At 39.6% G+C, this 12,157-nt stretch overlaps 1 protein-coding gene across 1 annotated transcript; it reads right to left on the reverse strand.

Moving 5' to 3' along the window:
- Positions 1-1,404: 1,404 nt before the first annotated feature.
- Positions 1,405-11,236, reverse strand: zgc:66455 (uncharacterized protein LOC393502 homolog). Its single transcript, XM_023263556.3, has 10 exons — positions 10,622-11,236; positions 10,517-10,547; positions 9,002-9,582; positions 6,154-6,592; positions 4,459-4,500; positions 4,120-4,220; positions 3,939-4,000; positions 2,519-2,685; positions 1,994-2,149; positions 1,405-1,918 (listed from the first exon to the last, which is right to left on the reverse strand). Exons 1-10 carry the CDS (start codon positions 10,907-10,909, stop codon positions 1,536-1,538), a joined length of 2,250 nt encoding a protein of 749 aa, XP_023119324.2. The 5' UTR covers positions 10,910-11,236; the 3' UTR covers positions 1,405-1,535.
- Positions 11,237-12,157: the final 921 nt, after the last annotated feature.

A 12,157-nucleotide genomic window follows, 5' to 3' on the forward strand; every position in this document is an offset into this window, starting at 1 on the left:
TGTAGCCCTGTGATAGACTGTTACCTGTCCAGGTGTCCCCTGCCTTCATCCTAAGCCAGTTGGGATAGACTCCAATTTAACTTTGAGTCATTTGACATTTAAGTGATATTGTCTAGTAGTGTACTCACTGTGAGTGTACCTACGCTTCCTTTATGTGGTTCGCAATCAGTTTTGTATTGGATTTTAAGATATTACTGGTCATGTTTAAATGCTCATGGCCCAGCAGAGCCAGAATATTGCATCAGATTATCAGTGTTGCTGAAACACAGCACTGGGTTGTTGTAGCTCTGCACTCCCTGCAGGGAAATCTAAGGCATGCAGGTCATCTATCTTACTTTTGCTTGTCATGTTCTTTTGGCATCCTGAGTTTATTTAAAAAAATAAAAATAAATAAATAAAAAGACTGATTTCCTGACATATAGCTTTCCCCTTGTAGGATCAACTCACACCTTTGCCTTACTTTAGACAACTTTTACAAGCAAACACTTTATTTGTCCCATTCTGTGCTTTCCAGACATGTTTTAAAAGGCTTTCGTTAAACAGTGCTTCATGCAAATCAGAAGAATGGTGGGTGGGCTTATTTATAACCACTCTCACAGTAAATATTACTACTACCACCCTGTCAAGAACTTACAGAAGGCTTAGTAAGTATGCAACCTCTTCCTCTGGCATAGTAAAAGGCAAATACATGGGTCAGTTTAATTGAGGGACTATTGAAGTCTATGTGATATATTTTAGATACATTTTTATAAAAAGTAAAAATGTTTTTTATGCTCACTATGATAATGTCTTTACAAATCCCATAATTATTTATTATGGAAACAATCACTTATTAGTAAAAAATGACTGGATATCACTGAAATATCAACTAAATAACCATCTGAATTTAATAACACCCACCTTCTAACTAGCTAAACAATAATAAAATGAGCTTATTCAGAAATTTTTTTGATGTGTTCTTTTTATTCAGTTGAGATAATCATGATAGATGTTTCTTTTTTGGCAATACTTCAAATTTTATATCGAAAACAACAAATTGTATCTGTGTCTGAGAAATCATTTTCAACTAAGCTACCCATTACAAAAACACCTCTCAAGGAAGTGTGTTGATTCCAGATCACATGACCTGCTCCACATGATGTCATTTCCTCCTGAAGAAATGACTGGCAAGACTCCAAGGATTTCTGAGTTATTTAATATAAAGTAGTCAACAGGTTTACTACAATATCTTTATAAATGACTTTCAATTTCAATTTTACTCAACTGTATATATAATATTTTGAAGAATCTTTCTCTAAAAATGCCATGTGGTGTTTGGTTATAGGTGGCCATGATTTTAGGCCTGAAAACAGCAAAAATGTCAACTATGACACAAAAAGTCCTGCAATTATATATTGATCCACGTGACAAAACAAGGAAATGCTTTAATTGTGACTTTAATTGAGCAGGTTACAAACAGTGGACAAAAGTATTCATCATTTAGACACAAAATTAGAAGAAATTTTTATGAATGTAGATACTTTATTACTGTCAGTTCACATCTTTCCACCCTCCTGTGGATCTATGTAGCTGTCTGGCGGCAGCAGTGGACTGAAGCGCAGCAGCGGCAGGTCCACAGCTGGACCGTGGCCCTTCACCTGGCCCCAGGCCTCTCTGGGGCCACGGACAGGTGGAGGTGGTGGGGGCAGGTCACAGTCCGTAGGGCTGGAGTAGCCGTCATCTGGATGGTGGTGGTTGTTGTTGTTGTGGTCAGGGGAAGAGATGCTGCTGCTGCTGTGGCAGCGAACCAGGAACGTTCCCTGGTGGTGACGGCGGTAAATCATGCCGGCCGCCACCAGCAGCATCAGGATGAGGGAGCTGAGCAGGAAGAACAGCACGTAGACGCCTTTAGCCTCAGAGGACAGTCCTGAGCTGCAACCTGCAGGCAGACAAGAGGAAGTCAGTTGTGACTGGTCTGGGAGTCCCACTAGCCCCATTCAGTCAGAACGTGTACCTGCAGCCTTCACATCCACACAGTTGGTTCCTCCGGATCCCAGGCGGGACTCGTCCTGAAAGCCCGGCCGGCAGTGGCATGAATACGAGCCGAACCGATTCACACAGTCTGCATTAATGTCACACAGAACCAGCTGGGTCCCACACTCATTGACATCTGGAAACACAAACATGCATGTCTGATCATAACACAGTCAACTTTAAGTTCTTTTCTGTCTTTGAGCCTTTTAACATTATTATAAATTCCCTATTCTGCCAGGATATCTCAGAACTACTGAAAAGATTTCAGCATAATTTCAAAAAGTACATCAGGCCATGTGCTAGACAAGCATGGATTAGTTTATGAGCCGGACAGAATCACCATTTGGTTGTCTGGTTTCTGTTTTTACCCTCTTCAGAGCATCAGGTTCCATAGTACAGATACAAGAAGCAGAATGTGAACACTTCCTGCGGTATGTCGGCTCTGTGGATCAATGAAGTGACATTTCCTCACAGTTCTGGACCAAAGACTTAAATCATGCTGTACCTGCCGTCGACACAGACAGGATGACGGCCTTCCTGTGGTTTCCTCTGAGACCGACGCCTGCAGCGATGAGGTTCTGTAGGGCCGAGTGGATGACCCTATGGACCTGCAGACCTCCAGGCTCCTGTCCAATCTGCAGCCAGAGGATGTACAGCACTCCTGCATTCAATCTGCACACACCAACAGGATTCATGGCTTGTATCCAACACCTGACCTGATGTCATGTGATACAGTGTAGACCATGTGAAAGGTCAGGAAAAGCCAATATCAGTGCCTTGGGTTATGACTGTTTTGTAAAATTATTTCGATGTGAGTAATTCATTCATAATTTTATTGCTTAATACCTTCTGTTTTTCTTTCCAAAACATTTAAGCTTGAAACTGACGTCACTTTAAGTGTTGCTTCAGAGAGAAAAGCATCTTTTACGAAATACACTTCTTCACAAATCTTTTTTTCTTGCATCTCTTCCAACTTTCCATTCAAACACAAACTTTTACTGCAGCATGCATTACAAGACTTTTCCCTTCAGAACAGTGTTTACATGGTGCTTTGACAAAACATTTTTAAAACATGCAACACAGACAATCAAACAAAATATAGGCAAGTCAGAGCAGTCAATTAAAATAAATAGTAAAAATGATAAGTTAAATGAATAATTAGCTAGATCAGCACACATATCATACAAGGGAACTAGGCAGTTAAAACATTAAATAACAAGATTGAGGGTAAAAAGTTAGAAATTAAAACCAAAAGATTAGAGTTACAGAATTAGAGACGACATCACACCAAAGAACCAGGCAGCTAAAATTAAAATAAAACAAAAGACATAATACAGAATAGAACACTAAAACTAAATAAAGCTAAAAGTAAGCTTCACATAAAATCAAGTCTAGTGGATTTTCAGAAATGATTTAAAAGAAGTTACTGACTCTGTAGGTTGTTCCAAAGTCAAGGTCCCGATGGAGAACGCTCGATCACCTTTAGATTTAAGCCTTGACTTTGGAATGAACAGAAGGATCCACCTGAGGATCTAAGGCTGCCAGCGGGATCATAAGGGGTCAACAGATCATAAATCCAGGATAGGAGTGATGTGATGCCGTCTGTTAAAACCAGTAAGAAGCCGAGCTGCTGGACAAGTTGGAGGCAACAGGGGAGCTTTACAGGAACGCCAGAAAGGAGGGAGTTACAATAATGGAGACGGGAGAAGATGAGTGTTTGGACAAGTTTTTCCGGGTCTGGGTGTGAGAGCATCAACTTTATCTTGGAGATTGTTCTGATTTGGAGGAAGCAAGACTGGATATTTTTTTTAGATATGGGGAGAAAAACTGATGTCTGGGTCAAATAAAACGCTGAGGTTTCTGGCAACGAGCTTTTTGTTGGTAGATAATGGACCGAGGTTATAGTGAGGCTGTTTTGTACGAACCTTTTTATTCTTTTAGAGGAGATGGACAGTGGTGTGTGCAGAATCTCCAGCTGCTTGCTGATCTACAGAGACACAGTAAGGTGTAGTGAACACAGCACTGCTTCTGCATGTACCAGTGATGCTCTGTTTATCACAGTCCACACTCTTAATGTAGCACCTTCAGTGGGTTTTAGCAACATACCATGTTCTTTACTGACAGCAACAGAGACCTGGCCTCGTTGTCCCAGGACTCCTCCAGATCCTGACTGAAATTCAACTCAACAGCTATTTCAAACAGGTGATCTGTACAAAAACAAACCAATATTACACTATAAAAGCAAGATGGACATGTAAAATTATCTTTAGTTTCATTTCCTTTAAACAACTCAAAACATGAAATGAGTAAATATCATCCCTGTGTTGGAGATTGGTGTGTCTAGTTTAGATTTTTTCATTTTGTCACAGGATTTATTGATTCCAGCTAAAGAGTAACAGAAAGGAAAAGATGAGACATTTTTCAAGTTATTAGTCAAATACTCACCACCGGGAAGATGTGGGCTGTCAGAGTGATTTCTCATGTTCGCTGTGGGTGACAAACAGTCAAACATTTAAGACAAAAAGAGTTTGATGTTGAAATTTATCCAAAAGTAATACAATTCAGCAACTACTCCTCTTGCCTCAACAACCACACCGATTGCCTTTTTAGTTAGATGGATGCAGTCTTTGAATGTAAATAAAACAGGCCAACAGGAAAACTCCTACAACCTGCATTCTTCATAAGTGCCAGCAGGAGGCTGCTCTGGTTCCAAACAGTCCATGAGAAAATGACCTGACTGCTCATTTGATTTGTTCTGTCTGTAAACATTTAATGAAGGAGTTCATGGTTTCAGTTACTAGTTTCAAGATTTTTTGGAGACAGCAGGATGTTGTTTTATGGTCTTATTTAGAGTGAGTTAGGTGTAAAAGTAGGGCTACGTATCACCGTACGTGATGTCCTCGGGTTTCCAGGTTGTTCCACTAAGACTCGTTCCGTCTAAATTCAAATTTCCAAACTTGAGGCTTCACAACAACAGGCCAGTCGACGTCACAGCACGCTACATCCATCCTTTATGGGCGGTCTATGGAATACAGTTCTTTAACTTGTAACTGAGTGATTTTATGTTGAAGTATTAGTACTTTATTTTTAAGCGAAGCACCTAAATCTTCTTCCAGCTCCAGTGTTTAAATGTAAATGAATCTGTTGGATGCAGAGTAGCACCAAGAGGCCCTGCAATGACTGAAGCATGTAACCATAGCCTCATTTCTGAAGCCCTCTGTGAGTTTGAGTTTTCAACACAGAAAAAAACTGAATGTTTGACTGACAATTGTATTATTCAGCTTTTAGTCCAGTACAATTAATGTCATTTTCAAATACCTTTGTTTTACCTGCCTTTTATTCCACTGACTGACCTTTTATTAATCAGCTAAATTTGCCAACAGGATATTTGCAGTGATGCTGATCAATGTCTATTGTACTTGGAAATTTTCTTTAATTAATAATTTAATATGTCAGGTTTAACCAAATAAAGTTTTTGAATCTGCATTATCCGTTTAACCTGGAGGGGATTTCAGTGTTGAAAAGGAAAACGTGAAGGAAATGAACCAGCGTCTCTGAAGGCTACTCAAACTGACAAAATCCACATAAAAAGATGTTTTACTTTGGTTTGTCAAATTTGAAGCGTGAAAGCAAATCTGCATCATGAAACAAAGTAGCACAAATATTCAGTGTATCTAAGCATACACTATCATTCAAAAGACTGGGGTCCCCCAGCCAGTTTCATGTTTTCCATGAAAACTCACACTTTCATTCATGTGCTAACATAATTGCACAAGAATTTTCCAATCATCAATCAGCCTTTCAACACCATTAACTAACACAATGTAGCATTAGAACACAGGAGTGATGGTTGCTGGAAATGTTCCTCTGTACCCCTATGGAGATATTCCATTAAAAATCAGCTGTTTCCAGCTAGAATACTCATTTACCACATTAACAATGCCTAGACTGGATTTATCATTCATTTAATGTTATCTTCATTGAAAAAAGCTGCTTTTCTTTCAAAACTGAGGACATTTCTAAGTGACCCTAAACTTGTGACCGGTAGTTTATCAGTAGTTTATGTGCACAACCTCAAAAAACAAACATCTGAAACGTCATACATGATGTTCATACGTGTTAAAGCTAAAATGTACTCACGGATCCCTCTGTGGTCCGACAGCGGCTCCACCATGTTGGGCTGAGGATGACTCTGTTCCGTGTGCTGTGGCTCTGATCCCTCAGAGGGGGAGGGAAGCTGCTCGGACGCCTGCATGACATCCATCCTCTTCTCACCTTCTTCTTTAGCTTGTTCTGAACCATCTGCAGACTTCTCTTCCAGCCGTCTATGTGTTCTGCTCTCCTCTGCAGCTTCCACGTTCCTTCGTATTGCCGTTGGGGTGCTGGTTCTCAGCTCATGATGTTGGCTGTTATCTGACAGCTGTGGAGGCGCAGGATGAACCGCTGTGCCAGATCTGCTTCCCTGGTGAGGAACACCTCTTCCTGATCGGACAGTCCTGTAGGGGGGCGCTGTGGACTCAGCTGGGAACTGGTAGACATGACTGTAGTTCTCAGAGGGCAGATGAAGGTTTTCACCCACCTGAAACGAGACACAGGATGGAAGGACTTCAGAACCATTTCTGGCATTTACTAGCGTGGAAGAATGCACTAGCAAAGGTCTAATTGGTCCTAGAAAATGTTTGATTATAGATAAAAATAACTTTAAGTCAGAACTTTTGCTATACTTCTTTTAACATAAAGGGCCGCTGTGAGTAATGCTATAAACCAGTGAGCAGAACTCATTAGTGGCAATAATTCAGAGCATAGAGCACTAGATGAGATTCCTGTTTTGTTTGTTTTAGGGCGATATAATAAAGAACACGTGGTTTCAGCTGAAGACAACAGAAGGATGGAGTATATAACCAGCGATCAAATATAAAAATGAAACATCCTCTGAAGAAGGGCTTAATCTTTTTTGGATCATATTCATGTCATGTATTATTGAAAGAAGACCAAAGAAATAAATGAAGCAATAAATAAATCTTGTTCCAAAGAAGGCAATTTTCAGTTCAAATTTGATGAAGTTTCACAAATTTGATGAGGAAAAAGCATTTTCATTCAAAACTGGTTGTATTTAGTGAATGAAACACTTTAGGTCAGCCAGCTCACTCTCAAACCACTGCTTTGGTGATGGTGGATAAAATATGATGCTTTAGGTAAAAAGCAGATATGACTTGTTCTGCTCACATCATAATGAACCCCCGTCTCCTTCTGCTGCTGTCATACTGTATTAGGATGCATCATTGTCCACTGGTGGTGGACTTTAGCAGGAGCAGACACACTTCTCCTACACCAGTGAACATCCAGGGAACCAACATTGAGATTGTGGACTCTTACAGGTACCTGGGTGTTTACTTAAACAACAAACTGGACTGGACTATGAACACCAATGCACTTTGTAAGAAAGGTCAGAGCAGACTCCACCTGCTCAGAAAACTGAGGTCCTTCTGGGTGCAGGGAGCACTTCTGAGAACCTTTTATGATTCTGTGGTGGCATCAGCCATCATGTATGGAGTGGTCTGCTGGAGCAGCAGCATCACAGCTGCAGACAGGAACAGAGTAAAACTGGTAAAGACAGCCAGTTCTGTCCCCTTTGATGCTGTGGAGGTGGTGGGAGACAGGAGGATGATGACAAAGCTGTTGTCTATCATGGAGGACACCTGCCATCCCCTGGAGGAAACAGTAACATCACTGGGCAGCTCCTTCAGTGACAGACTGCTTCACCCACGGTGTCTAAAGGAGAGATACTGCAGGTCCTTCCTTCCTGCTGCAGTCAGACTTTACAATCAAGCCTGCTCCCAGTAGTTCAGTTCACCCACCTACAAACTGTGCAATAAAAATGTAAATAATGATGCTGTGCAATTTCATAGAAATTTTGCTGTAAATATTGTATTTTTTCTTCTAGAAGGAGAAAATATTTATATCTATGTACTATGTGCATTGTGTGCTGCTCTCTTTTTTATTCAAACTGTTCAATAAAGGTCTAATCTAATTCCATTAACTGCCATTTTTAATCTACTGAGTCTTACTTTTTTATTGTTATTATATAACAACAAAGAGACGCCAGGGAATGAGGAGCATACATACAGTCCTGTGCTGCTGACGCTGTTGATTGGTTGAAGCCTTTAATTCACCACTTGTCACTAGTGAACACAAAGAGCTTTGCTTAGCAAACTGACTAGCTCAAAAGCAACCCCAATCAATATTTTCCATTAATTATCAATCAAATGATGCCTGTATCAGTGACTCCACAGGAGAACAATCACAACTCTTCAAAGTTTTTTGGGCTCTTTGGACATTTATTGATTTGATTGCGAATAAACAGCCAAAGCATTTATTAGCTTTAACAGGATCCGTTTTGTTTCAGGCCTCTGGTTGGACGTTTACAAAAACACTCAACACAGTGGCACACAAACCCCACTGCTGACCTTTAGGTAAAGTAGCTGCAGAGTGTTGCAGAAGCACAAATATGACATCGGCTACAGTACAGGTAGATTCACACAGGAGTATTAATAGAGTATACCTTCTGCTGCTGGTTGAAGGTAGCCCCAGTGTGTCCTTCATGTGTTTGCATACATCTGGATTACAGAGGAAACCATCAATTTATTTAAACGATGATTATACAGGGATGTTTGAAGAATGCAGAAGGCAGTTTAACAACACTTGTCATAGTTCTGAAAAGACTCGAGCCATCTGGATGAAACCACATCCAGTCCTCTAAACATTAAAAAAAGGTAGCCACTCTGTTCTTTCTCCTTGTATCTATGGTTCTGCCATCTTTGTTTTCATTATGAAACTGAGGTGCAGCAGGGAGAAATAAAAGCCATAAAAACCAAAACAGAGAGCTGAAAGATGCTAAAAGAGAGAGTTTAGAGAAACTGGAAGGTCAGTTAGTGTAGTTTTTAGAGCTGAGTGTTTGATTCCCATGCCAGTGTTTGTGTCCACCCACCTCATTGTCTGCAGCCTGTTCCGACTCCTCATTATGTTGATCAGAATAATCATATGCCAAATCAGAATTTGCTGACTCTGTCACTTCACTGTTCATAACCGTTTCAAATTCACCGGTGTCCATGTGGGCAGTAGATGGTTCCGACTCACTGCTTCTCACTGTAAAGCCTTCCTGTGGGTTGTAAACCACCGGCGGTCCAAAGGCCTGGTAGCGGCCGTAGAAGCCCCGGTACGGTGGGCTGGGCCAGCCACCAATCAGAAGCACCACATACAGAGTGTTGGAAGACGATGTGTACTTGGCCTCTCGCCAGCACTTCTGCAGGACCTTGTGGCCCACTAAATGACCGGTGGGCTCGTCCACGTGGATCTGGTCCTTTTTGAGGTGGCAGGAATCATCGGGGGTCAAGTCCTCAAGGTGGAGATTAATCCTCTTGCCAGCATCCACCTGGATGGTCCAGTTACACCACAGAGAAGGGTTGGAGCACAGGTAGTCCGGGGAGAAGAACTCGCCGCTGTCGCCGTGCAGCAGCTGGTGGCAGCTCCGCAGGGCGAAGAAAGCGCTGCCGTCACCTCCATGTTCATCTGAGGAACCAACAGAGCATCTTCAAACAAACATAACAGTTGTACATATTTTAGCTCAATCAATGCAACTATCATTGAACATTATTCCTAATGCAGCTTCACAGTCATTAACTTGAGTTCAGTACAGTATGAAAACCAACTTGGAGAGAAAATCTAGAGAAATGTTTCACATTCAAGAAATGACCAAATTCATTTGCCATAAGATACACTTTTAGCTGCTTAATGTTAGTGTCTGGTTCGTAGATTGATCTAACAGTGCTTTAATTAAACATTATACTAATATCAACAAAATCCCATGAAAAGATCAAAACCAACAATGTGTTGAGTCTGTATTTCAATACTTCATCTGTTACACTTAACTCCAAGTCAGTTGGTTCCCTCAGAAATCCCTACATGTTCAGAATATTACTGCAACAACACATCAGGACAGTCTAAACCCAGCTCACGTTCCCTATTAGTGGGTGAACAAACCAATCCTCACAACTATTTATTCTCCAATTTAAAATAAAAAAAAGTTCTAAGTTTGTAGGAATCTGACAATTTAACCACAGAATAAATGCACAACTTTTTGATTTAAATCTGTAACTGAACATGTCCAGGTGTTCAAAAGCACAATTTAACTCACTTTCAAGATTTTCTTTTTAGCGAACACTTTCAGTGACACTTTTAAAACTAAAAATACATGACAAGTTATTTAGCAGGTAAAAACAATTAAACTTAAAAGCACTTTTTGATGATCAGACTCAGAGTTAAAATCACAGAGGATGTAAATTTTAAATCATGCTTCTATGATTCTTCTCTACAGCAAATCCAGTCTGTTTATTTACTTGTACAGGTCCGCTCATACCACCGATGCTGTCTGTTGCTTTTCAAATGGACACATAAGCAGTAAATCCACACTTTTACATTTAAAAGGAAACATTTTGAGACTCACATGGAGGCGTGGTGGATTCCTCTCTGTTGACCTACAGACAGAAAACACACATTTTAGACTGTTCCAATAAAACAAGCTGATTTCAGTGAGAAGATGGTTTCTTACCTGCGCATCACAGTATTTCCAAAATATTGCAAACTTTAATAGAAATACGAGCAGGCCACTTTTAAAGTTCAAGCTGTTCTTTCGTGGCATTTTTACTATCCAAACTTTTTCTGCTAAACTGCTTGAATGTGTGAAAAAATGAAGCCAAGTTGACCCTCTCAGCTTCAGTTCAACTGCTATTTTCCTTTTCTCCCTGAGCAGGTGAACTTCATCAAATAGCTGATTGCGTTTCCTTTTCCTGGCTGTTAGTATCAGTGTTGTCCAGCAGAGGTCACTGTAGTATTTCATATTAAGTCTGTGCACATCCTCTCACATCTAAGCAAAAAATAAGCCCTACATAGCTGTGTTTGTGAGGCAGAAGCCATCTTAGTTAAAGGACAGGCTCAAGAAGAAAATGCTGATTGTTATACACAAAATAATAATTAAATAAAATGAGTAGCAGAAAGCATATGTAGTTTTACATGTCAGAACTGCTCATGAAAGAAATGCAAGTAAAGAATTTACATTAAGAGACAACATAAACCACTTGCCTACTTTTTTTGTAACTGATAACATGAAATCAAAGGCTCTTGTAAATTATTTACCAAAATTTTACTTGTTAAAAAAAAAAAACATACAATACACAAAAACGAGACGTATTGCAATGTGTGGGTTTGGGAGTGTGTGTGGTGCAGCAGGGGGTGTCAAAAATGATTTAAACAATATTAACAAAGAAAAGAGGACACAGCTTGGTCTTTACTCATGAGCTGATGCTGAAAAAATGTTTCAAGTGAACTAAACACTCTTTATTGCTTATTTAAAGACTCTCTCTCTCTCTCTCTCACACACATACTGTTTGTGCTCTAACACTGTTTGGACTAAGCTTTAAATAATTAAGATCTCGAACAGTGGTAAACGTTTTAAAATATGCACAAAGGAAATGCATTGCAAATGATGATGCTAATATCACTGGGATGACTAATATCAGAGGAATTCCTGACAATTTATACAGACATTAGTGACAATCTGCATTTGATTTAACATTATTAGCAGGTTTTAACAATATTTCATTTAACAGAGGGATACCTCTACAAATTTAACTTCAAATTCAATGTATATTAACTGCGTTACACACAAACACTAACTGTCACCTTGCATATGTAGCAGCTAATATGGGAGTAGAGCTGCAATGGTTAATCGATTAATTAATCAATTATTAAATTTGATTAAATATTAAATCTAGTCACCAACTGTTCTAATAATAATTTAGTTTGAGAATTGTTTTAAGAATAAAAGTCTAAATTCTCTGATTCCAATGTGTTAAATGTGTGTATTTTCTGTTTTCCTTAATGACATTAAACTGAATATCTTTAGGTTGTGGAGAAAACAAGACATTTGAGGACATCATATTGGCCATTGGGAAACACTAAACCACATTTTCCACCATATTTTGACATTTTATAGACAAGGAAATAACTGATAGATTAATCAAAAAAAAGAAAATATTAGTTAGTTGCAGCAGCAGTTGTACTCAACATCCACATCTTTCCAGATCAG

This window comes from Amphiprion ocellaris, chromosome 4 (genome assembly GCF_022539595.1).
Source record: "Amphiprion ocellaris isolate individual 3 ecotype Okinawa chromosome 4, ASM2253959v1, whole genome shotgun sequence".
In the NCBI taxonomy this organism is placed as follows: domain Eukaryota; kingdom Metazoa; phylum Chordata; class Actinopteri; family Pomacentridae; genus Amphiprion; species Amphiprion ocellaris.